The sequence below is a fragment of the Brassica oleracea genome, chromosome C4, assembly GCF_000695525.1.
Source record: "Brassica oleracea var. oleracea cultivar TO1000 chromosome C4, BOL, whole genome shotgun sequence".
NCBI lineage: Eukaryota > Viridiplantae > Streptophyta > Magnoliopsida > Brassicales > Brassicaceae > Brassica > Brassica oleracea.
This window is the reverse complement of record NC_027751.1, coordinates 44,633,206-44,660,427: the sequence shown is the minus strand read 5'-3', so window position 1 is coordinate 44,660,427 and position 27,222 is coordinate 44,633,206. Positions and strand designations below refer to the sequence as shown.

General features: G+C 32.2%; 4 protein-coding genes across 6 annotated transcripts; 1 reads left to right on the top strand and 3 right to left on the bottom strand.

The window, feature by feature from the left end:
- The first annotated feature begins 191 nt into the window (after window positions 1-191).
- Window positions 192-5,783, top strand: LOC106342818 (125 kDa kinesin-related protein). Of its 2 annotated transcripts, none has more exons than XM_013781853.1 (21): window positions 192-314; window positions 659-856; window positions 986-1,115; window positions 1,203-1,358; window positions 1,430-1,906; window positions 2,018-2,115; window positions 2,210-2,366; window positions 2,438-2,507; window positions 2,585-2,661; window positions 2,754-2,807; window positions 2,888-2,968; window positions 3,067-3,178; window positions 3,287-3,373; window positions 3,458-3,633; window positions 3,722-3,883; window positions 3,964-4,230; window positions 4,308-4,597; window positions 4,681-4,782; window positions 4,857-4,966; window positions 5,047-5,198; window positions 5,387-5,783. In XM_013781853.1, exons 2-21 carry the CDS (start codon window positions 693-695, stop codon window positions 5,594-5,596), a joined length of 3,132 nt encoding a protein of 1,043 aa, XP_013637307.1. In that variant the 5' UTR covers window positions 192-314; window positions 659-692; the 3' UTR covers window positions 5,597-5,783. The 2 variants fall into 2 exon arrangements, with proteins under 2 accessions (XP_013637307.1, XP_013637308.1); XM_013781854.1 differs by lacking the exon at window positions 192-314 and adding an exon at window positions 474-573.
- A 3,130-nt stretch (window positions 5,784-8,913) lies between these two features.
- On the bottom strand, window positions 8,914-10,424 carry LOC106342819 (WUSCHEL-related homeobox 3). The gene is made up of 2 exons (XM_013781855.1): window positions 9,958-10,424; window positions 8,914-9,613 (listed from the first exon to the last, which is right to left on the bottom strand). Exons 1-2 carry the CDS (start codon window positions 10,378-10,380, stop codon window positions 9,326-9,328), a joined length of 711 nt encoding a protein of 236 aa, XP_013637309.1. The 5' UTR covers window positions 10,381-10,424; the 3' UTR covers window positions 8,914-9,325.
- A 7,647-nt stretch (window positions 10,425-18,071) lies between these two features.
- On the bottom strand, window positions 18,072-19,120 carry LOC106339667 (psbP domain-containing protein 2, chloroplastic). The gene is made up of 3 exons (XM_013778518.1): window positions 18,779-19,120; window positions 18,544-18,699; window positions 18,072-18,471 (listed from the first exon to the last, which is right to left on the bottom strand). Exons 1-3 carry the CDS (start codon window positions 19,079-19,081, stop codon window positions 18,217-18,219), a joined length of 714 nt encoding a protein of 237 aa, XP_013633972.1. The 5' UTR covers window positions 19,082-19,120; the 3' UTR covers window positions 18,072-18,216.
- A 1,468-nt stretch (window positions 19,121-20,588) lies between these two features.
- Window positions 20,589-21,589, bottom strand: LOC106339650. 2 transcript variants are annotated; one of them, XM_013778497.1, is made up of 2 exons: window positions 21,562-21,589; window positions 20,589-21,264 (listed from the first exon to the last, which is right to left on the bottom strand). In XM_013778497.1, the coding sequence occupies exon 2, from the start codon at window positions 21,250-21,252 to the stop codon at window positions 21,019-21,021; it is 234 nt and encodes a 77-aa protein (XP_013633951.1). In that variant the 5' UTR covers window positions 21,253-21,264; window positions 21,562-21,589; the 3' UTR covers window positions 20,589-21,018. The 2 variants fall into 2 exon arrangements, with proteins under 2 accessions (XP_013633951.1, XP_013633949.1); XM_013778495.1 differs by lacking the exon at window positions 21,562-21,589 and adding an exon at window positions 21,429-21,547.
- Between the last annotated feature and the right edge of the window lie 5,633 nt (window positions 21,590-27,222).

Below are 27,222 nucleotides of genomic sequence, written 5' to 3'. Positions count from 1 at the left end.
CTTTATATTTTCCGTGTTGTCCTTTTTCACAACGGTTGGATCACGGATTTTAACAACATAACGGCTAAAAACTTAACGCCGTCAGCTCCATTGGCGTGTAACAAGTCAAACGCCAGAGCGCCTGCCGTAACGTTCTTGTTTAAAAAAAAAAATAATAATAATCTCTTTTAATTCAAGCGTCTCTCTCTCTCTCTCTCTCTCTCTCTATATTCCTCTCTCACCAATCCATCGCCACAATATTTTCGAAAAACGATTTGTGAGTCTCCGAGATTGCTTCGAAGAAATCAGAAACAAAAATCTCCATCGTTTCTCCGGTATATCTTTTTTTCTGGTGATTCCAGAGACGCATTTCAAGCATTTCAATCTCTCATTCTCGTTTTCTAATCGCAGTTTCACGATTCAACGCATGATTCGTCGGTAGAAACTTCGATTTAATCGATAATGCGGATTCGTTTTTTCGTTTGTTTATGTTTCTAGGTCACGATTCGTTGGCTCCTTTTGAGTTTTTAGATAGCATCATTGCGTTTAGGGCGTGATTAGTTGACTCATTGCTACTATTGATCGATTCGTTAGGTCAATGGAGCTTTTTGAGCTCTCTTGATTGCGATTTTTAAATCTTATTTGTGTGGGATCCTTGACTTACTTACCATTTGTGCAGTGATACGGAGCTATAGAAACAAGAAGGCGGATCTATGGATGCTAAAAGAGGAGGAGGTTCCGTGAAGTCTCCATGTCAAACGCCACGTTCTACTGATAAGTCGAATCGAGATCTCAGATCAGCTGACGGAAACTCAAACTCGTTTAACAAGAGTGAGAAAGAGAAGGGTGTGAATATACAGGTTATTGTTCGTTGCAGGTACGTTGTTTCAAACTATCCTTTTTTTTAAAAGGCAGGACGATTAATTAATAACAACACCTTGTGTGTGTGTATTCTTGAGCTTAATAATCTTCACTACGGGGTTTGTTGGTTTTGTGATGATTTCAGACCATTTAACTCGGAGGAGACGAGGTTACAAACGCCTGCGGTGCTCACCTGCAATGACCGGAAAAAAGAAGTGGCGGTGGCTCAGAATATTGCTGGGAAGCAGATTGATAAGACCTTCTTGTTTGACAAGGTTTAATATTTAAAGGCTTTTTAGATTGCCTATGTTCCTATGCTTGTATTAGTTGCTTACAGTTTCTTGGATTTTTGAATCTGTTAGGTTTTTGGCCCAACGTCCCAACAGAAGGACTTGTATCATCAAGCAGTTTCTCCCATAGTGTTTGAGGTTCTTGATGGGTATAACTGCACCATCTTTGCATACGGGCAGACAGGGACTGGGAAGACATACACAATGGAAGGTGGAGCAAGAAAAAAGGTAAGCCAACCACCATTTCAAGTACATGAATAGCATCTTCACTGATGTCCTCATTTTGGTTTTCTTGCTAGAACGGTGAAATCCCGAGTGATGCAGGTGTTATCCCTAGAGCGGTTAAGCAGATATTTGATATTCTGGAAGCACAAAGCGCTGCTGAATACAGTTTGAAAGTTTCGTTTCTTGAGCTCTACAATGAAGAACTTACGGACCTTTTAGCTCCGGAAGAAACAAAATTCGCAGATGACAAATCAAAGAAGCCTCTGGCCCTCATGGAAGATGGGAAAGGGGGCGTTTTTGTGCGAGGGTTGGAAGAAGAAATCGTGTCTACTGCTGATGAGATTTACAAAGTCTTGGAGAAAGGGTCAGCCAAGAGACGCACTGCAGAGACTCTTCTCAACAAACAAAGTAGTAGATCTCATTCAATATTTTCGGTTACAATACACATCAAGGAATGTACTCCAGAGGGGGAAGAGATTGTCAAAAGTGGAAAGCTAAATCTAGTTGATCTTGCTGGTTCAGAGAATATTTCACGATCTGGTGCTCGAGAGGTATATATAACCACCATACATAATCCTCTTACATACACTGATGCTGTGAATTAGTCATGTACAGAAATGCCTGGATGATTTTACTAAATAATATGAGTCTCTACATTGCAGGGTAGAGCCAGGGAAGCTGGAGAGATCAACAAAAGTTTGCTCACACTCGGACGTGTCATAAATGCGTTGGTTGAACACTCTGGTCATATTCCATATAGGTAAGATTTGTTGCCCAAGTATCTTATCTCTCTATAACATTCAAGACATGCTCGATAGTTCTCTAATCATTTAATTATATGCATCAAATTTCAGAGAAAGCAAGTTGACAAGATTATTGAGAGACTCTTTGGGAGGAAAAACAAAAACATGCGTGATTGCTACAGTATCACCCTCTGTTCACTGTCTCGAAGAAACACTCAGCACCCTTGATTATGCACACCGTGCGAAACACATCAAAAATAAACCAGAGGTCCGTAACACACATCTCGATCTGTTGACTCTGCCAGTTTAGTTATGTAATACTGCTCCTTCTGCATTCAGGTTAACCAGAAGATGATGAAATCAGCTATTATGAAAGATTTGTATGGAGAGATTGAACGTTTGAAGCAAGGTATCTATTGGTAACAACATATTTTGGATCCCCCTTCAGTTACCGAATACTGATGCGTTTGTTCTTGGCTTGTTCAGAGGTCTATGCTGCAAGGGAGAAAAATGGAATTTATATTCCAAAGGAGAGGTACACTCAAGAAGAAGCCGAGAAAAAGGTACAGTTTTTATTATGCAATAAATACCTCTTGTCTATTAAAATTTTTAGAAGAAGATAGACTCAGACTTCATTCTTTATTGGTTGCTGCAGGCTATGGCTGAGAAGATAGAGCAAATGGAAGTAGAGGGTGAAGCTAAAGACAAGGTAAGCTGTTCAATTTGAAAGGATTATATTGTAGTTCATGCTACCCAAGTATTGCTTACTATTGTGACTGTTAAATGTAGCAAATAATTGAGCTTCAAGAGCTGTACAATGCGGAACAGCTTGTAACTGCTGGACTAAGGGAGAAGCTTGATAAGACTGAGGTATCTATCACAAGTTCTTGCTCTGGCTTGTCCACTGACCTGCTTCTTGTACTTATTCCTGCAAGGATTAACTTCTTGTATTTCTTCTGTGAATTTAGAAAAAACTCCGGGAAACGGAACAAGCATTGTTAGATCTCGAAGAAAAACATAGACAGGCAGTTGCAACAATCAAGGAAAAAGAGTACTTGATATCCAATCTCCTTAAATCAGGTAAATTGGTTTTCATCTGTCTAATGGTGTGGTTACGAGATGAATTAATTTCTTCAATTCATTATATGTTTAATGAAACATAGGTTTAACCTTGTCACATTTTCTCAGAGAAAACACTTGTTGACCGTGCTGTCGAGCTTCAGGCAGAGTTGGAAAATGCCGCATCTGATGTTTCTAACTTGTTCGCCAAAATTGGTTTGTGGCTCTCTTTCTTCTCTCCCATTATTGTCATCACTCTCTGAAAACTAAACTAAGCTTATTGATGGATGATGATTCCAGAGAGAAAGGACAAGATTGAAGACAGCAATAGATCGCTCATCCAGGAGTTTCAATCACAATTGCTAACGCAACTTGAAGTCTTGAACAGCAGTGTGGCAGGTTCAGTGACTCAGCAGGAAAAACAATTGCAAGACATGGAGAAAGTTATGGCATCTTTCGTGTCTGCAAAGACAGAGGTAAAACATGAAAAGAAATTATTTTCCCGTACCTCTCTGTCTGTTATATCTATCTTGAAATAATGTTTACACATGGTCTTCTTTGCAGGCAACTGAAACTTTACGGGGAAGTTTAGCACAGTTGAAGGAAAGGTACAACTCAGGCATCAAGTCTTTAGATGATATAGCAGTGACTCTGGATAAAGACAGCCAAACGACTTTGAATGACTTGAACTCGGACGTGACAAAACATTCTTGTGCACTAGAAGATGTAAGAAGAGAATCTCTCAATCATGTAGTCAATTTCTTTGATATTGATTTTTTTGACCTTATCAACATGTGTTGAATCAGATGTTCAAAGGGTTTACATCAGAGGCTCACTCCCTACTCGAAGGGCTTCAAAGTAGCCTTCACAATCAAGAGGAGAAGCTCTCTGCATTCACACAGCAACAGCGCAATTTGCATTCCCGATCAATTGAGTCTGCTAAGTCCGTCTCCGAGGTGATGTTGGACTTCTTCAAGACTCTAGACACGCACGCATGTAAGCTAACAAAGCTAGCAGAAGACGCCCAAAACGTGAACGAGCAGAAACTATCAGCATTCACAAAGAAATTCGAGGTTGGTTTTTGCTATTTCTCCTTATCTAATTCTACAACACGAGCCTTTTATAACGAATTATGCTTTTTGCCCTTCAGGAATCAATTGCAAATGAAGAGAAACAAATGATTGAGAAAGTTGCAGAGTTACTAGCAAGCTCCCACGCAAGGAAGAAAGAGTTGGTTCAGATAGCTGTGCAAGATATCCGCGAAGGATCATCTTCACAAACCGGTGCGTTGCAGCAAGAAATGTCTGCAATGCAAGAATCAGCTTCCTCCGTCAAAGTCCAGTGGAACGCTCACATGGTCCAAGCAGAGTCTCATCATCTCGATAACATCTCTGCAGTTGAGGTTGCAAAGGAAGATATGCAGAAAATACTTCTAAAATGGTAAATCACACTTTTATTTCATAAGTTTATTACTTCTAATGTGGTTTATTAATTCTCTGAGCCATTATTGATTTTTCCCTCAGCCTTGAAGATTCAAGAACTGGAACTCAACAATGGAAGACTGCACAAGAATCATTGGTCGATCTAGAAAAGAGGAATGTTGGAAACGCAGATTCTCTTGTTCGGTAATGAACCATATATACTTTTGCATCCTCCTTCCATACACATTCAATCTTAATCTTCTCCATGTATAAATCAGAGGAGCCAAAGAAAACAATGAGAAACTACGAGCTCAGTTATCGTCTGCAGTCTCGAACACTCTAAGCGAAGCTGATTCTGCAAACAGAGATATCCTCTCATCCATTGACAGTAAGTAATTCGATTTGCCTCATACATTTATTATAGTTTCTTGATTCTATCAGTTGATTTAAATCTTTTTGGTTTTGCAGACTCGTTACAGCTTGATAAAGACGCTTCGGCTGATATTAATTCCACCATAGCTCCTACTTATGGAAGCTTGAAAGAATTAAGAAGTCACCATGACAACAATGTTGTCGAAATCAAACAGAACACAGGGAAATGTCTTGGTCACGAATACAAGGTAATGGTTAAATTTTGAAAAGGATTATTTAAATTGCATTTATATATTTACTTTGGTAGTCATTCTTATTTAATCATGTTAGGGATATACATGACTGAATTTGGAAGAATTATTTAAAATTTAATCATATATATACATGACTGAATTTGGAAATCGATTTATTTAAATTATGTTTTATGTTTACTTAGGTGGATGAAGCAACAAGCTCAACGCCGAGGAAGAGACAGTACAACATACCAACGGCTGACTCGATTGAGGAACTTAAAACGCCATCGTTTGAGGAATTGTTGAAGGCTTTTCATGATTCTTCCAAGTCGCCCAAACAAATGCAGCAATCTAACGGAGAAGCGAAACACGTTAGTAACGGTGGTCGACCTCCGTTAACAGCCATCAACTGAAAAAAAAAACAAAGGATATGTCGGCTACCGTGAGATTAATAGGAACACGAGAAAGAGTTTGTATAGCGACAAACAAATCTCTCCATTTGTTTCTTTTTTTTGAACCCGCACTTTAGTTATATTTTACGTTTTTTTTTGTTCAACCGTTTTTATTATTATAACAGGTAAGTACCTAAATTTGATTTCATCTATGATTCAAAATAACAAGTAATAATACTATTTTGAACGTTTCCATGAACACTTTGCAAACCAAAAAGCTGCAAGCAAGTATATTGTTCAACCCTTGAGTCTAAATATACTGTATAACTTCTTTAAATTAATACTCTATAAATTAATATACACTAAAAAATCTCTATAAAATAATATAATTTCATAGTCTCAAATTAAATTTTTGGTTCAATTAATATATCGATAAATTAATATCTCTATAAATTGATAAAAAAATTATAGTTTTGGTGTAATCCCAACATTATTAATTTATAGAGGTTTCAGTGTAGCTTCTTTACACGATATGAACAAAGCAAGGAAGGAAACATTTTTCTTAGCTCATTTTCATATGTTCTAACAACATGATTCATATGGATTCAGGAGTCTTTTTCTGATGTTGTAAGAGCGTAAACTATCCCACTATTATATATTACACCTTGTAGGTTTGTGTTGCTGGCTTAAATATCACTTTCTTGTAATTTCCATGGCAATATGACGACCTACCAAACTTACAAGACCACGACCACTCATAAACCAGCTAGCCGTTAGCCATATAGAGTATTTTGAAGGAAGGTTCTAGAAGTATATCTCGTATGCTAGTTTATTGGGCTTATTTGTGTAATAGCCATGTTTGAGAGATAAATTAGGTGAGTAACATTGATTTTAAAATACAATGTGAGACATTTGTATTCCATTTTATCTGGTTTTGCCATATCGATTAAAAGGTTTCCAGTTGCAAGTGAAAAAGTAGGTGCTGTATTTTTCTTGGAGAAATCATCCAGATATATATTTATTAACCACATAGATATGCATCGAATATTCTATTCCATATCACCGAAATAATATAAGATTATAACTTCATCTACAACCTTTAAATACTAAACATATTCCAACTCTAGTTATCCCTAATCCCACCACAAACCCTAAATATTACACCCTAAGCTCTAATCAATAAACCCTAAATCCAAGTATAAACTCTAAACCCAAATATAAACTCTAAACCCAAATATAATGGAACAAAATAAATAACATAGTATATATTGGTGAAATTATGAAATGTATGTGATTGCATGTAAGAAGTTAATGTTGACCCCAATCATACCCCTTCATCTTCTAAATACTAAACCCAAATATGAACCATAAACCCAAATATCAAAATCTTAAATGTGCATAATATTATGTAATATTAAATTACATTATGTAATATTAAACTATACAATATTGATCACAATACAATTTTTTACATATAAATGTAAAGATAGTTAGAATTTAAGAAAATTACAAATCATATTTCTAAACAAAATAGAGCATTTTTTATTAACCAACAATTGGAATGGAACGATAAAATAGTACAGTAACAGAATATAACGTATAACAAAATATATATATATATTTATATTTTATATGCATAGAATAGAATACAATCACAAAAGTTGTTCATCGTCTCCCACATACAACAGAGATTTCGTGTTCTTGCTACTGTCGCTTTTGGAATCTGAGAAGCATCTCCTTTCCGTCACTGACAAAGCCTCCTAAACTGGTTTTTTCCTCCACAAAACTTTCCGGGAACGTAGTCCGTAACGTCTTCTTTGCTCAAATCTATTTTGGAAAAATCTATTCAATTTTCCAAATATCAGCAATAAAAAAATTATTTTGTGAGAGTGTCTGAGCAACAAAGAGCCACGTTTTATCTTTCACCATCAATAACCATTAATTAATTTTTTTTGTGCCGGTGAAAAGGAAGGCTAATACAATATTATTATGTAAATGTAATAGTGTATATAGGAATATTTAAAAAATTGGTTACTCTGTGAATTAAGCCTTTTTTTCATGTTATACAACCCAATTTCTCTTTATTCAAAGTATCCCAACAGTCGACTTATTGTTATGAAAAGAGAATATGAACTTGTTTAAAAACTTGTTATAGACTCTAATGCTACATGTGATTTCATATATAGTTGGTTAAGTTTTGTTTATTTAGCTATATAAATTAATTATCTTAAAGTTATTGGCATTAGATTGATGAGATATCTATAGAGTATTTTTAGGGGTGGGCCTTCGGGTACTCATTCGGGTTCGGTTCGGATCTATTCGGGTTTTCGGGTTTAAAGATTTCAGCCCCATTCAGATATTTCTAAATTTCGGTTCGGGTTCGGTTCAGATCTTTGCGGATTCGGTTCGGGTTCGGATAACTCATTTAAATTATTTTTAAAATTTTAATATTCATTATATGCTTACAATTTCTCAAAATCTATAAAACAAAATAATATATTACATATAAATTTGTATAATATATGTCAAAATAGCTAAAATTAACATATAAATTGTTTTGATTTGAATATTTGGATAGAAAATCAATAGATATTTTAAGCATTTTGGTGTTTTGAATATATTTTAGCTATTTTAGACATTTGCTTTTGACTATTTTTATATATTTTCAAGCATTTTACACAACTTAAAAGTATCTTATATATTTTGGATGTTTTAATATATATTAAAGCTAAAAATAAGTAATATATTTAGGTATATAAATCTATTTTGGTTACATTCGGATACCCGAAATACTTCGGTTCGGATCGGGTTCGGTTTCGATTCTTTAGATACCAAAATTTTGAATCCGTTCAGATATTTAATCAATTTTGGTTCGGATTTGGTACTACTTTTTCGGATCGGGTCCGGTTCGGTTCTTCGGATCCGGGTTTTTTGCCTATTTTAATCGCTGGAGTTGCTTTTATACACATAATCGGACATAATCACTAAATTGTTTTTATTCAATAAAATACACATATTTATCAATTCATTAGAGTTTCATCGGATTATATATATTCATCATGTTTCATAATTTTTCTTAGACTATTTTCCTTTCTTGTTTTTCTTTAAAATATTTCTTATTTGATCCTTCAAATACTATCTCTTTTTGAAAAAAATAATATCATCTAATAATAAAACCGAAACATGTGTTTACATTTACGGCGGATATATATATACGAAAGTATTCTAACATGATGTGAAGTTTGGCATCAATTAGTTTATCAAAATCAAGAAAGTTTGTAATCACTATTCAATTATTATTATCATGGGAAAGTAAAATAAAAACAAAAAGGGAAGAATCATGGTACACATCAAAGGAAAGGTGACCACATCAAAGGAAAGGTGACCACATCAAAATAAAGAGTGATGTTACACATTAGACAAAGGGGAACTTTCTCATTGTCTAGTCCTAAAGACAATAGCCTACACATGCATGCAATTGCAGAAACCAAGACACCCAATTTTACAACTCATAAGCTCTCAAGTCCCAACTCCATCAAGCAACTTGTAAAAGACATCTTTCTATAAATTATTAAAACTTCCCATTAATTATACTGCTGAGATAGAGACATAAGAGAGAGAGAAAGATGTCATGTAAATTTGTCCAACGGCTATTATTTTACCCCCAAATACACGTGTCCTCGTATTAGCCATTGACGCATCATACATGAATGAAACACCTGCAGAATCTCTATTGTTGTTGTCTTTTCTTTAAAGTTTGGAACTGTCATGTTTGGAATTGATGGATGAGATTGGGAAGAGTTCGAGGGTTTTTAGTGGTATCTTTGGACTGTTCATCATCATGTTGCAATATGGAACGGGCACTGATGATGATGAGGGATATGATGGTCGTGGGCCCATATCCATCATCATCATCCAATCTCGGCCGTACGAAGTGTTCTGACCCGTGATTGGTTTTTGCATCAACATCTCGTCACCTCCACTTTTGTTGCAGTAATGTTCACTCACCACTTTGCTTTGAGCTTCTACTCCAATGCCCTATATTTTCCATGAAAGCATTCTAAAACTTAGCATCATTTGTTGCAAAAAAAACTCAACATTTGTAAGAAACTAGGGCAAACAAAATACCTTGTTACATTCTCATTTTCAGCTTTCTATGTAAACTATTTAAGTAGCAAAAATATATGATATTCTAAAGCTTTGAGCTTATTTATCGGTTTATAACTATATACGTTAATAAACCAGAGTTAGGCTCAGATTGGTAGTTGTTTATTTCCATATACACAAGGCTGATTCTGGTCAGAAACATTTGCATCCAATTAAATTGTATAACGAAACATCTACCCAAAAAAAAAGAGTAGACAATTAAGAATATTACACACCTGATGAGAAAGGCAAATGGGAGAAGGCTGAGAGCAGCAAGCGAAAGACATATGATCATAAGGACGATGATGATTATAATGATGGTGGTAATGGTTATGATGATCAATGATGTTACTAAGTGGTTGAGACATCATCGATATTGGTTTGGGCTGGATTTGTTGGAGCTGGAGTTGGAGATGATGTTGTTGTTGGTGAAGTTGCATAGCTAGTTTCTTCCTCAGCTTCTGTCTATCTCTCGCCTTATGGTTCTGAAACCAGTAAAAGACGTTTTTGCCTTCGATACGTCCATAAAAAGCTAAGTGAGCTGTGATTTGTTGTATCTGCACCGCATTAGGAGTCCGTATGCCGCTCCGGTACATCTCTTCCAAGAGCATCAGTTGCTCCGGCGTCGGGCACCACCTCGTTGCAGCCACTGGACTCATTCTCTGTTTAACAAAATATTGTTGCTTTGTGTATGTTCTCTAATTGTTATGATACTTCTCCAACTATTGGTACTTTGTGTATGGATAAGGGTATTTATACCCGAAATGAGATTATATGTTTAGCAAGAAAATGGGAAAACTTCATTTAATTTTAAAGTGCAATGGAAAGGGACGCAAGAGAGCAAAGGGTTAGACAAAAAATAAACATAATAAAGAACACTGTACTATATTGTTTCTTATGTTATGATGCATTTTGCATTGACACTGTCCCATTCCATATGCTCCAAATTATAACAAACGTACTTTGTGAATTTGAATATAGTACTTATATATATACATATGGGGATATTTCTTTTTTGATAACAAATAATTTTTACTTTCAATTTTCTTTTCTGTCGGGAGCTTTTACTTTCAATATACTAATATATTAATGATGTCAAGAAATAATAATACATTTACAAAAAAAGAGACAATAATACAATAGTATATTATACCGGCAAGATCTGCCATCTATAATCTAATGGCACATAACTGTGAACAATTCTATATCGAAATGATTTGCAAATAATTGAACATCATTGGTTTCAAATAAAGAATAATCGTTAGATAACTTTCCGTAAAAAAAATTATGTAAAACAATATATTCACTCTATTATAAATAGGTCTTTTTTTGTCAACAAATCGGTCTAGGCATATACTCTGAACTGAAAAATTAAACCGAATTAAAAGGTATCGAACCAAACCAAATAACTATAAATAGCTGAATATTTTTTTTATGTTTCCATATATGAAATATTCAAAAATGATATGAAACTAGAACCGAATGAGCAAGTAAATATTCAAAATCGATTTATACACTTAAAATAGTAGCTATATATAAATTAATTAAATATCTAATATATGATTTATAATAACAATAGTTATGTTTATACTGAAATAATCAAATAATCAAACTCAACTGAATATTTCCCAAAAAAATTGAATTACTCAAATATTTTTATTTGAAATACCTAAAATTATTCGATATTTTGTTTAAACGAATTGATTATTTTTATTAAAATTACGTGATCTATATTAAATACATGAATGATTCTTATATTTTATATAAATAAATAATTAAAAGAATGAAACCGAACCAAATATTCAAAAGCCTATGCCTAATTATGAATATCAGGCCTGATGAATATCCATCTTAGTTGAATATCTTATGGTGGACGTCTTAAGAGCACCATTAGTGATAGTACCTTTAGGAGTTTCTAACAATTAAAAAAATTAAAAAGCGAAAAGAGAGAACAATAAATAGTAAGAGACGATCATTTCTGTATGTACTCCAAACGCAACGAGAAACATTTCTACATGTGTAAATCATTTACTAGGTAAGTTGTTAAAAGTAATTAAATATAATTATAAAAGTAAACATCATTATTTTACTATTGTTAAAAAACGTACACCATTTCTCCTCGTGGCACCATTAGTGGTGATTTCTAGATAAAATCTTTCAACACAAACAATAATAAAATATAATAAAGTTGGAAAGAGAGTGTGACAAAGATGAGAATTGGATGTTCTTAAAGAGACTTTACACATATGGGAAGAAATCAATTCTACATGTGTCGTTTTTCTATTTGTGTAATACATTTTAGCTATTAAAATTAAATTAGATTAATTTAGTGTGTTAAAATATTAATATATATGCCTAAAGAACCGTGATAGAGAAACTTATACGATGCTCTGATGCTCTAACATATAGGAATATAAGAAGAGAGAGAGGCAGAAAAGAACAAGAACAAAAATCAGAGAGGAACAATGAGGTGCATGGATTCTCGAGATGGATCATTCAATACGTTAAAAATATGTAAAGCCCTTTGTCAAAAAAAAAAACGTTAAAAGTATGTACTATTCCCTCGTATAATCAATTAAGACATTGACTGATCCGTCTCTGTGAGAACATGAAAACACCTTAACTAATCAGTCGTAATTGTTTTTCTCCTATATAAAGCTTCGAACTGTATAAAAAAAGAAGAGATTAGAACTGTACAAGAAAAAAAAAGAGAGTTTTCATAAACAAATAATAAAATAATTTTCATAGGTTATAAAACTTTTCTTTTTGAAAAAGTATAGTTTAAAAACTACCATAAAAGATAATAAACGATAAAGATCCACAGAATGTGATCAATCATATCAAGACCTAGAATCGATAAATATGTATATCTGTGAATGAATATATATATATATACGCATGTTTATAGAGAGAGGATGGAAGGAGAACGAGGAGAAACTTAAATGATTATGTCATAATTGCTGTATTAATTTACTTCTCTCAACAGAATGACGTTGACTCATCATATTAAAAGAAAAAATGGGTAAACTTTCTCCAATCTTTACATGGACAGACAAGTAAGTAAATCTGTACAACCATGTGAAATGAAGCATACACGTTCTATGTAGCCAGTAGCCAGGCCATATATGTATTAAACGGTTCTTATGATCTACGCACATTATAATTTATAACCTAGCAAAAACTAATTGTTTATTTAGACATGACGAGTATACTTAATTATCTGTTACTGACTCCACATCTATATTATTTATGCGTTGACATGTATTAAGTTTACAACTTCTCATAAATTATAACATACAAACGGACTTCAAATATCACATAACTATATAATTGTCCTTTTAGAATCTCCAGAACCTGAGCATTTTGACTTTATAACGTCTGCATGCAAAAAGATTGCATGCATTAGCACTCGCACCTACTTGTTGTCTGCAGGCTCTAAAGCCTTGTCTACCTCTCTCTGTCTATGCTCACTGTCAACATTCTTGATTCTGGATTTTCATTTTCCGGGCTAAAGGATATTTGTTTGGTAAAAAAGTTCAATTTTATCATCAATCTTTTTTTTTTTTTGAGAGAACATTATAAAGATAATAGTTGCGGAAAACAAGAAAAAATTACAACAGTTACAAAAAAAACTAGGGCCAATTGGATTATGAGTTTAAATTATTTTGGTGGTTTCTAGATTTGATGAAATTTGTAAGGATCTTGAGAAAATTTCATTAAATTTTGTGGGACTTAAAAAACTTTTAATGAAAATTTTCCTCTAAATTTTAAAATACTCTGAATGATTTACTTAACTTTTAATGAAAATTTTCCTTTAAATTTTAAAATACTCTGAATGATTTAATAATGACTAATAAATAAAGTGATTAAAAATCTGATAATTTTAAGTGGTTTATATCTTATTTTCTAAGTAATCTGACATATTAATATTTCAAAATCAAATGGATGTATTATCATAACCTTCCTATTAAATTTATAGTTCATTTTGTTCCGTTTGTTTTCTAATAGGGTAATGATCCATCAACATGGTAGCTCGTTTTATGAGAATTTATCTTGGAAGCAGAAAAAATTACTAAAACTTCAAAATCTCAAAAGGTGAGGAGTTGGAATCTCATTACAGCTAAAGATTCTTGTGGATCCAACTACAAGAGAACTTTGAACGTTTTTGAGAATTTGTTTTCAATCTGTAGAAATTATTTAAAATGATATTTAATATTGTTGTCAATTGTTTTCAATAGAATTGAAAAGATGATCTTGAGAAGTTTAAACTTTGATTTCCAAATGAAAGAATTTTGTTATATTTTTAATACTGAAAGTAAAAATAAAATTAAAGAGTTTTTTTTAATAAAAAAGCTCTTTCAAATATCATCATAAGAAGTGGTAATAATTGATCTTAATTATAAATTATTTTCCAAATCCTATTAAATTTTATCTGATTGATTTTATTGATGAAATACTAATTTTTAATAAGATGGAATTTCATTTATTTTTTTGTACAAGTGACTAATTTAATAACTATTGATTTGATATGATTTTTAGAAATGCTAAATCTAATAACTCAAATTTGATAAGAAAAATGGAATCATTCCAAACTCCTAATCGAATAAGATCTCCTTAAACACAATAGCCAGAGGAAAAAAGAGATCAATAGCAACTAAAAGTAATAACTAGATCATAAGCAAAGAAGCATTGTCCAATCCTTTTCTTTAACTCGCACTTTAGAACCATGGTATTAACTAGGTATAATTTGGCTTGCCTAAAGCCTGATTCAATTTGATTGGTTTAACATACACAAACCTGCGAAAATAACCCAAATTCAATAGAAATTGCAGAACTAACACCACCGATGTCAGCCCATGAACACCACCGATTGCATCAACACCCGTCAGATTAGCATAACACCACCTCAGAATTATGGAAACCTTCCATGCGTTTGGATAGAACTCTTACTTCGAAAGGAAGAAGCCGTTGGAAAATACCACACCACCGACTTGCACCGAAGAAGACAGTAGAAAACCGGTACCACCCCAAATCAAAGAGTGATCAATTCATCTACAAATAATAACATGTCAACTAAAAACCTCTATAGCTAACCCTAACAACTTAGATCCAGAAAATGGATGCTTTTTTGGTAGAAAATGTTTCTATGATCTATCTCATATAAATAAATTTCATTTTATTGGTCGGCTTTGCTAATGAAAACATAATATTATGTATCTAAATTTCGACTGATTACTCAACAAAATCCAGTTTCATGACGAATTAATTTTAAAAACACAACTCTCAGTTATTATATATACGAGTTTAGATTAACAAATTTTTCAAACATTCAAAACAACCACAAGGTTTTGATCTGATCATTGTATGTAGTTAATTGACCATGTGATACAAACCTAATTAAACGATATCTTTAGTTCAATTAAGTTAACGTAATATTTAGATGCAAATGTGTACACTATACTTTTTAGATCTTTTTCTCTTTCCCTTCTTTGTAGAATGTAGAGGATAAAACAAACTAAGAGACTTTGAAAAACCTTTGGCAAAAAGCAGACCAACAAAGAGACAAGACTATAAATGCATGCATGCAGACAAATTGCAATTTGCCTCTGCATTTCTTTTTAACAGTCTCTTTTTCAGGTTTTCATTTCAGAAATAAATTTTATAATTTGTATCCATACACATAAATGTGTAGTGTTCTGTCAACATTCTTATTAAATCATGAACTGTTGGTAAATTACCAAACAGCTCTTTTGCTGTTTGACATTTCCTCTCTTTTGTCCCCACCCATCTATTTTCAAACTAAAGTTCTATGAAAACACTTCATTGCACAATGCAAGATTTAATTTCATTGACGTACACGTACGAATATATATACTAATATTAAACTAATTAAGATTCGTAAGCGTACAACAGCGACGTACCAATAGATGAAGTAATTGCAAAGATGGACCATATGAACTGTAATCTTAAAAAGAATGTCAAATTCATGCACAATGTTTTAGTCCAAGTTACAAGTTTTTTTTTAAGTTACAAGTTTTGCCACCATATGTTTCTCAGATCTCAGATGCAGCTTCTTATATGAATCGACGTTGAAAAATAATTATATTAGAATTTTGTTTTCATAAAAAAAGAGAAATAAATTTATATAGTTACATGGTAAAATTTTCTTTCATAAAGATAGAGGTAACATGTTCTAGTCTCGGCAGCTGTAGAAGGGGATTTAGTAATCGATTTTTGTCTATGATCTAAAGAGATTATGTGCTACAGAAATGTATGACAAGAAACAAAAAGAGAAATTTACAAACAAACAAATAAAAAACATGATTTGACGAGTGACTGATCACATTATGGCAGACTGTCCGTACCTTTCTTTTCTAATTCTGAATTGCTGACTTTTCTGCTCTTCTTTCTTTTCTTCGCACAAAGAAGTTAATTACCAATCTTAAAGAGTCAATGCACTTATCCTTTTCAAATCTCAAATTCCATACCAATACACTGATTACTCTTCTCCACACATTCTTTGTTACAATTTTTTTTTTTTTTTTTTTTTTTTTAAATCTTTGTTACAAATTTACAATGAATTAGTTACCAATCTTGTGGAGTATTTTCTTGAATAGTATTGTCTGGTCTTTTTTTTTAACACAAAATGAGTAAATGGCCTATACAGGTCATTATAACGTATAGTATTAGAGCATGTTTAATGAGAGTTTCTTAGGGTGAGGTTCTTAGCGGAATATAAGAACTCGTCTCTTAACTTTTAACTAAAAAAACTAAGAAGCGGTTCTTAAATAAGATATTTAAAAACCGGTTCTTAGCTTTTTTAGTTAAAAATTAAGAGACAGATTCTTATATTCCGCTAAGAACCCCCATTTCAAAGTGGAATGAGAGCACTTCTATGGAAGACCAAGACGACTCTCAGCGTCCTTTGGAGCAAAAGCATCAGAGACCCGAGCTCTATTCCAAACACCAGACCGCTGCTCTATCAAATCCTCCACTTTCAGAGTGAGATCAATCACAGATCCTTGTCTATACTCTGGAACTCGTGGGACATCATCCAAAATCCAGCGATCCCACCATACCTTAGTATCAGCCCCATTACCCATTCTGGACATCAGCCCCTGCTGTAATAGTTCACATCCATATAAAATACTCCTCCAAGCAAATGATGGCCGAGAACCCAAACCACATTTAAGAAAAGAATTGTTCTTGAAGTATCGTTGCTTCAGTATTTGGGACAACAGAGAATCCGGATTGTTCAAAACTCTAGCCGCTTGCTTGGCTAGTAAGGATTGATTGAACTTCTCCAAATCCTTAAATCCCAAGCCCCCGAGCTCCTTAGATTTACAAAGTCTTTCCCATGCCACCCAGGCTATCTTCTTCCTTTGCTTCCACTGCTCCACCAAAATTCAATCATTGCACTCCTGACACGAGCACATGTGTCTTTTGGAAGCCGGAAGCAAAAACGCAAATGTTAAAATTACCTCTTGGTTAGTTGACATTTGATCAAAACCGCACTAACACCTATTGTGTAGCGTATTTGACAAATACGCACTTACGTTCAAGAAAAAAAAATTGTTCGTTTTATATTGTTTTGTTGCGTTTATTTCTTTTAATAATTTAAAAACCTGTAATGTTTTTTTTGTAACACAAGAACTTAGTAACTAGCCATATATAAAAGTAACTATTATGGTAATTAAACTTTGGAAACTAACACGTAATTGTAAAGTTAGTAGATTTAATTTTTCATAAATAATAATGCAAGAGACATAAATAAAAATAAATATTTTGAACTTGACTTGGTCACTTAATACATGAATAAATATGACATAAATAAGAAGAAGACAAAAAAGCACAAATAAGGGATATATTGGAAGTATGTTATATAAAAAAAATCAAAATAATTAATAGTCTTCTTGTTGCGTAGTATTCTTTTTTATTTTAAACTTTATTCAAAATTTATTTATATAATTTTTTTATTTTTAAAAATAAAATTTAGTAGCTAAATTTGTAAAAGGAAATAAAAGATATATAAATGATTTTTTTTTATTTCAATAAATTTTAAATTACAAAAATACAGAAAAATTATGAAATTATCAATAAAAGATAAATTTAATTACTAATTGTATTAATCTAATTATTATATAATATCATCTCTATAAAATCACACTATTTTTTAATTAAAACCGCACTACTTTTTAGTCAAAACTGTACTACTTTTTAGTCAAAAGTGCCCTACATTTTTTATCAAAACTACAATTATCCCATAAACTGCATGAACCGCAGTTGGACCGCACTTTAATATCGTCCCACGATTCGGAGCCTAAAAATAAGACAAACAAATCAATACAAGTGGAGAAAAATGTTCTATCCGACAAAGAACGATAAGTGAGCCAACGCAATGAAATTCCAACTTGTTGGGTTTAATAGATTGAAACATAAGCCAATCATCCAAAAATAAGCCCATAAACAGCGAATGGGCTTTACAAGAAAGGTGGTTATGTGAGAAGTAAAGCATCAAAGGAGTGAAGAACTTGTTCCAGCAACAACCTCGTACTATAATCCAATGGATTCTCTGGATTGTCTGAATGAACAACGTTCAATAGATAAAGCTTCTTAGAGCTCACAAAAGCAGCCGAGAAAACCCTTTTGATACCTCCTCTCGTGCTATCAATTTTGTATTCAAACTCATACACGTGTCCTTGTCCTGACCTTTCTCCTACTGATACAACTCCTGCCTCCTTTGTGCTTTCCTGATTACAACACCAAAACAAAGCAAGTCACAAAAAGCTTCTATTGCGATCTTTTTAATTTATTTTAATTACCTTTCGCTTTTCTGCATTGATGAGTTTATCAGCTACAAACTGAGGAGAGCCAAAGTCTTGAAGACTCTTTATACGGACAGGACTGACCACAACTCCTATGTTGTTGCTTAGTTTCTCTGGTTCTTCAAACAGAACATTGGCTCCTGCTTTCTCCACCTTTGAACAGAACATTCGTTCATGAGCCACAAGTGTGTTATCACTTATCAGCATTTTTGGAATATGTAATTTGAATTACCTTAATCCAAGAAGAGGGTACGAGAAGAGTGAAGCCATCCTTTGAATCAGTGTATCTTTGAAGATGATCTCCTGATTCTGAGATGGACTTTGCCTTATCCAGCAAGAATCCACCATTGAACAAGAGCGTGAGAATCGAGATGTTTAAGTGTCTCTTGCTGACATTGATCCCAACAGTGGACGAAGGATTTTGAGTAAAGCAGAGGAGAGTTTGGATCTTTGGATGTGCAGGGGAAGAAGAAGAAGAAGAAGATGATGGCAATAGAGTAAGTTTGGGAGAAGCTAAGAAGCTTGACGACCACATTTTTGCTTCTCTTACCCTTATCACATGTTTGCCGTTGAAGTCAATATTTTCTTTTTGAGGAAAAATATTTTAAGAGATTATTTTCTTAAAAAGAAGTTAAATTTCGGTTCGGTTTGCATATATTATTTTTCCGAATTCGGTTCAGCTTGGTTTATTAACTGGAAACACTAATAAATCATATATTTTAATAGCACCTTTTTCTTTAAGTTGATGTTCTTATTTCTCTTCTGAATATCATAAGGAACTTGGAATATGCCTTAATATATACTCACATTTGTTCTCATCCTCCAAATTTTAGTTCTTTTTCATATAAAGTGGGTTTATTCAACAACTAACTTTTTTTGTGATTTTCCTTACGTTTCAACAGCTAAATTTATTTGATATGAGTCTTTTAATTATCTACATATTGCAAATGTTTGATCATATTTTAGTTTACCAAAAAAAAACTATGTTGAGTTTTTCAACATAATCACTCAGAGAGATGATAATTGTGTTTTTTGGGCATTGGGGTATGTCTACATATTGATCATATGTTTTGTGTCCAAGTGTCAAATTATGATTGCTTTATTTTCATAACATATTTTGATGCACATTAGTATACTAATAATTAAATAGCAACACATACATACTGATAGGTGTGGGACGGATTCGGATCCGTAGATTTAATATCTGGAATCGTGGTTTCTGGATATTCGGATTTTGGATATCTGTCTTGATATTCTATTACCTGCGGATATCCGGAACCAGATCTGGATCCGTAAAAATAATTAAAAATAATATTTTTTAAAAAAAAATATTAATTTTTTAATATAATACATAAATTATATATTTATACAAGATTTATAAATATATTTATATATGTCTATAATATTGTAAAAACTAAAATATAATACTATAAGATTTATTCATGTGTTTTAAAATTACGGATCCGGATATCCGGACCTAAAAATTAAGATATCCGGATCCGAATTCGGTTTGGACGGATCCAAAATTTTACTATCCAGATTCGGATCCGGACACTCCGGATATCCTATTTTCGGAGCGGATCTCGGATCGAATCCGGATCTCGGATAATAAGTCTCAGGCCTACATACTGAGACGAATTTGAGTTATTAGAAAAGAAAGAAAGAATTATGATTTAGCTAATCCTTAACAGGCTATCTTGTATTAAAGTCTGTCTTGTGTTCTTTTCAATTTCAGAAGCATATTCATACTGAGAAAACGAAAGATACTAATAGAATAGAGAAAAAGTGAAGGTGGCTGGCTTGGCAATCGTACTTTTAGCCTAACTTATTAAACTAGGTCCCATCACTACCACTCACCAACAAAATTAAACAAATAAAAACTAAGAAAAACAAAAAGACAGATTTACTAAACATAAGTTTTGTTTTTCATGACGATCTTTACTTTTGAAGTAAGTTTTACTAGCATGGATTTATTTCTTCTGAACATCAATAATTCAATACATCATGTTTATACTATTTTATTTTAAGTTTAAAAAGCAAAATAATACAAAACACGCTTAATTATACATTGCATTTAGAATACACATAGAGATTAAAAAAAGCAAATAATACAAGGTGATCAAACCAAAACAAACCAAAAACAAACAAAACAAAAATATCTCCCAGAGGACATCATTACTCCACTTAAAAAAACACGTAGAAACAACAGATTAGGGAGATATTTTTGTTTAACAAAGCAAATTAACCACACCCATAAACGTATACACAGTTTAACCCACCAAAAACCGAAGTTAAACCGGGAGTACCACACCAAATTAAAACAAACCACAAAACAAATTAAACCGAACCGGATCTGGAGAAAGTAGCGTTCTGTTTTCAAAAAACGAACAGAACCGCATAGTAGTGTCATGCCATGGTGGTTAAATAAACCAGTGGCACCTTCGTAAATATATCTTTATATGTTTTCTTGCTTTAAGTGGTTTCGCTGTTCTGGTCGGAGGTGTATCCGCTCGGAGGAGTGGCGGTGGAGGAAGAAGAGACACCACCGTCACCTTCAGCGTTCTTCCCGAACACTCCACCGGCCCTCACGGCGGCGGAAACGATGGAGCTGGCCAAAACGCCGAAGATCTCTCTCTTCACTCTTCCCCGACGAGGCGGAAATTCTACCTTCTTCACGGTGGAGGATTTGTTTGCTGGAGATTCCATGGACGAGTTTCTCTGCAAGGAAAAAACATAAGCGTGTGTAAGAATCAAAACTACAAGAAAATGAAAATTACGAAAAATTAATAGCGAATTCAAGAAAATCTCAAACAGAAAATCAGAAAAAATAAGAATCTATGGAAGAAAAAATGGAGGGCTTTTAATGGCAAAGAGAAAGGTACAGATAAGGCCAGTCTCGCTTCTTGCTAAAGCAATAAAACAAAAACTTCAACCAGAAAACAAAATAAAAAGTTTTGCTGGAGAAAGGAAGAAGATAATTAAAGTAGAAAGATATGAAGAGAGAGAGAGTTGAACTTATAGGCGAAGAAAGAGTGTGACAATGCTTATCTTCAAATCTGAGTTGATTAGTATAAATTAAGAAAGTGATTATGAATTGGTCTTTTGTATGTAATTTATTCAAAAAGTGTTACGGTTCGGTGGTTTTTCATAATGCATGGTGGGTCAATGGTTTCGAGCGTCTCTTATTATATATTTCAATTTGTTTGTCAATACATTCTACTACAACTTTTGTCATGGTTTGTGTAATACGTTAAAAAGCGTTTTCGAGACTATTTTAATGTAATTGATTGAATAATATGTTGCGTCTAAGTCTAGGTGGGAAATGTTCCTGTAGTATAAACGTGTGGAATCATATATGTTTTAGATGAACATAAAAGGGGAGATGAAATAAAATAATCTTATTTGTAGTATATATTTGTTATTTACTGAATTTGTGATTTGATTCATCCTTTGCTAGCATAAATTGTAGAGGATATCTGTGAAATAATTCCAAAGATTTTATGTATTTTGAAAGCTGACTTCCTAGAAACTTAATTCATGTATACATCAAAAGTTGGTAAATAAGCATCGAATGAGTCTATATTGGCGCTGGAAAAAACTCACTTAATGAGTAATGACGTTAATGGTAGTTTGAGCTCGATCGAATGAATGCTTCGACATCAACTTTCTTGTCTAAAAGATTGTATTGAGTGAGAACTGAAAATAAATCATCTACCAAAATACTTTTCTAGAAAGTGAAAATTGAAAACAAATACAATATGGGATGTTATTTTGGATATAATCTTCGTAGGAGCGGTAGATTTCGGCTAGACTGTGAAGAGAAAGGCTCTGTGATGTCTCTATAAAATATGGAACATTCTCACAAGTACGTTTATCCATCCCAAAAACATCCCCAATACACGAGTTATATGACTACTGAAAGTAAAGAGAATAACATAATACTTAAATGGTTTTTTTTGTCATCAACGTAAAACAACAGATTCATAGACTCTGTATACCAAACTGGAGTCTCCCCATCCATGTGAACGACGAAAGACTGACGAACGACACTACGTGCTAGGGTAACATAAAACTTAAATGAATAGATAGAAAACAAACTTCACCATGCCAAGAAGGATAAGAGTAGTTGATAAAAACTGGAAGTTTCATGATCTGTTGTTTAGGTAACACAATCTTGACATTTTTAACGTTGTTATAAGTATGCTGAATCTCCATTAAAATCTCAATTTTATAAGAATGTTATAGATTTATGATTTATAGAGATTTAAAATACATAGATTAGCTTTCAAACTAGAAAAAGTTCAGATAATTAAGAAAAGTCTCTTAAAATTGTTTATGCCTCTAAATTTAATCTACTCAGCTTCTAGATAAATAAAAAAAGAAGGAAAGTGTTGAACAAGTTATGACGTTTACTTTGCTCGAGGGGAAGATTTCTTTCGTTTTCTGTTATTACTATCAAACCAAACATTAAAATTATGTAGGACTAACTAATTCTACACGTTTCAAATATTTAATTGCAATTGTTGAGAGGCAATATACATGTGTGGAGCATCAAATGGTGTTCGTTTAAGTGTGACGACACTGTGTTTCGACATTGAATTTTGTAATTTTAGTTAGTTTTCTTTAATTTTTTTTATGTCGATATCTTGCCTAGTGGTTTTCGTTAGTGCACTCTAGCACATCACATGCATTTGGATTTTGCAGGGATAACTATTTTGTTTTTCTAACCACATTTCATTAAAACAACTAAATAATCCCCATTAGTAGATTTTCAGCACAAAATTGTATTAATATATATATTTATATTTTTTTTTTGAATAGAAACATAAAATTACACATGTATGTTATTGGTGAATATCTTGAAAAATTTAACTGAAAAACTTTAGTGTATTTTTATATTTACATTTAATATAAAATATTAATATAATTTTATGTTAACAGACATTTGAAAAAATACTAATAATATTGTTCTAACAAGTTCATCTCATAATAATTATAATCCCTCTCGAACTACGTCAATTTTAGGGTTAAACCAAAGTGTTCATCCAGAGAACTATAACAAGAACTAGGATAAGATCCGCGCCTTGCGCGGAATTAAGTTATTATTTTTATTATATTTTGGAGAATGAAACAATAGTTTGGCTTCATTTGAATTAGGGGTATTCAATCCAGATATCGGATTGGTTTCGGTTCGGTTCGGTTTTTTCGGTATTTTGGTTAGTAAAATATAACTACTATTCTAAATCCATATTTAGTTTGACTTTAATCTTTCACATACTTTAGAAAGATTTCAACTGGACAACTAAATTGATAAGCCAATCGTGTTGCTTTAAATCATTAGTATTTATATATATATTATTTAGTTTGAAACAAAAAAAATAATCTATTGATCACAAAATTTTCAGAGTGAGAATCTTCAAATTTTTAATAATATATAGACGTTTTGAAAAATTCAAAATATAACATATAAGAAAAAATATAAATGTTTTTATTATATATTTAATGTGATTTTTTTAATATCTTTTAATAATATAAAATTTTTAAAAAGAACTAAGATACAAAAATTGTTATCAAATATTTATTATTCGTAATAATTAATTTTCATATATACGTTAATCATATTAGGTAATTTCGTAGCTTCTAATTAAGGAAAGTGCAAAAACAATATTTGGTAGATTATTTATCAATTCGAATATTCGATAATTAGTTTAATAAAAAATATAATGTAAGTTAAGATAGACTAACCTATTTTTTTAAGAATAGTATATTTTATATAGTCATTTATTAAATGAGAATTTATAATCATACACTTCTATGATCATTCATATCGTTTTATAACTGAATATTTAAATCATCGATAACAAAATTTTCAATGTGAAGTCTTTAATAAGTTTATAATTTATAAATGTTCTTAAAAATTCATTGAAAGTTTTAATATTAAAATATTTATGTAATCTTATGGTATATAGTTTAATCTATATATATATATATATATATATTTTATTGTTAAATGATATTTTTTACTCATATGGTTTTAAAATCATGTGTATCTTCTTATAATATTAAATAAAAGTTCATATTAATACAATTTTATGATCATTTGTAACTTATTATGACAAAAAAATAATCTATTGATCACAAAATTTTAAGAGTGGTGATCTTCAAATTTCTAATAATTTATAGACGTTTTGAAAAATTCAAAATATAACATATAAAAAAAATGTTTTTTATTATATATTTAATGTGATTTTTAATATCTTTTAATAATATAAATTTTTTAAAAAGAACTAAGATACAAAAATTGTTATCAAATATTTATTATTCATAATAATTAATTTTCACGTATATGTTAATCATATTAGGTAATTTCGTAGCTTTTATTTAAGGAAAGTGCAAAACATTTTTTGGTACGTTATTTATCAATTCGATAGTTAGTTTAATAAAAAGTGTAATATAAGTTAAGATGGACCAACCTATTTTTCTAAGAATAGTATATTTTATATAGTTATTTATTAAATAAGAATTTATAATCATACGGTTCTATGATCATTCATATCATTTTATAACAAAATATTTAAATCATCGATAACAAAATTTTCAATCTGAAATCTTTAATAAGTTTATAATTTATAAATGTTCTTGAAAATTCATTGAAACTTTTAATATTAAAATATTTATGTAATCCTATGGTATATAGTGTTTAATCTATATATATATATATATATTTATTTTATTATTAAATGATATTTTTTTCTCATATGGTTTTAAAATCATGTGTATCTTCTTATAATAAAAATGTTAAACCATTGATCATTAATTTTTAACATAATAATTTTAATAGTTTTAGTCATTTATTGTCGTTTTTAAAAATTCAAAATATAACATATACGAAAAAATCTAAATTTTACTTTTATAGCTAATTTGATTGTTTAATTTATTTTAATAATATAAAATTAAACAAAAAAATGATGGAGGAGATATAAATTGTTATCAAATCTTTATTATTAAAATCATTAATTGTCATATATATATTAGTCATTTATGGTAATTCTGTAGGTTTTATTTAAGGAAAGAAAATAGCATATCATATTATTATATCATATAGTTTGACCAACTTATGTATCTAACAACATATAAAAATCGAAGGTGAACCTACTTATTTTTCAATTGAATGTAATTGACTACCTAATTGAGTGACACCTATGTATTGGGGCCTATTTTAATTAATACAAAATTGAGGTTACATCTTTTCAAATGTTTCTCAATTAATATATTGGGGATAAGTTAAGAGATTCAAAGCTTCCCGATTGGGTAGTTTTGTGGAAAGTTAGTTCATTTTAATTGTGTCTCGTAGATAAATAATGCAAGAGTCTGCTCTCACCCAAATTGAGAATACAGAACTTAGTTAGATAAATTGATAATCATGGAACTTTTATACCTCCATGTTAACAAAACTTTCATCATGTTTTGAAAACCTTATCAAGCGTTTATTTCCAAGTTACTAAAATACAAAAATTCTAAGATTTAAATTATAGATTTTCTTTTAAAGTCAAGTCAATAAGCAATTGCATTTTCATAAATCATGAGATCAGATTTTCAGCAACACCACTAGGGTAACATATATTCCACGAAATTCAGATTCAAAGACTCAGGAAATCCATAAACATGAGTTGGTCAAACAAACATCCCAGTTTCATCCACCGCCCTTATTTAATTGTTTTGGTCCCAGTACAAAGCACACAATCTCTTTCAAGTGGCATATCTAAAAGAAAAAAGTGCATCTAAAGTATTACTAATATGTTATACACCATATGATCGATGTCCATAACCGGCCCGGTCTATAACCAGCCCAATACCGAAAGAGAGAGACGGCCAACTCTAGAGAGAGAAAGAGATGGCCGCATGAAGAGGAGAGAGAGGCGGCTTAGGCTTTAGAAAAAAAGAAACTCTATTTCTTTTTCCTTGTATTTGTACACTTTTCATATTTATGTCTTTCATTTTATCTCTTTGTAATTCCAATATATAAGGGCACCTTATGATTGAGTAATAATACACACAACTTACAGATTTCTAAACCTTAAGTTCATAACATGTTATCAGCACGATAGCCTCTAACACCATGAGCCTAAAACCAAATCAACAAAACCCTAAAACCCCAAAACGAAAAGGAATATGCCTCGGAACTTCAACGAGGCTGTTCTCCCAAACCGTGAGGACCCAGAAAACGATCAAGATATAAAATCGAAGCTCTTGCCGAAACGAATCAGTCAGTGCAAACCGCTTGTCGATCTGACCACCGACGCGCCCTCACGCACAGATACAGTGCGCGCCGATTTGCTTTAAAGCCCTAATCCGAACCCGACGATACCGACGAACCCTAATCCGTTCACGACTCCGTTACAGCTCGTGTCCACCTGATCAGCTCCAGCCCCAAGGCGTTCCTGATCCTAGACAAACTCAGCTCCATCCTGCATCAAGGACATCTCGCGTTCCAGACTGTAAGCGCCCCGTTCGCATCAGAGCCGCTCGCGATCCCGACTGCAACAGCTCCCGTTCGACGATCAGCTGCTCGCGTCTCCAACCTTAATCCGTTTGCGTCCAGGCCAGCTCGTGTTCAGCTCGCGTCCACCTCGCGTTCCTGCCCAGCTCGAGGTTCATTCTCTTGGTGGTCCGGTT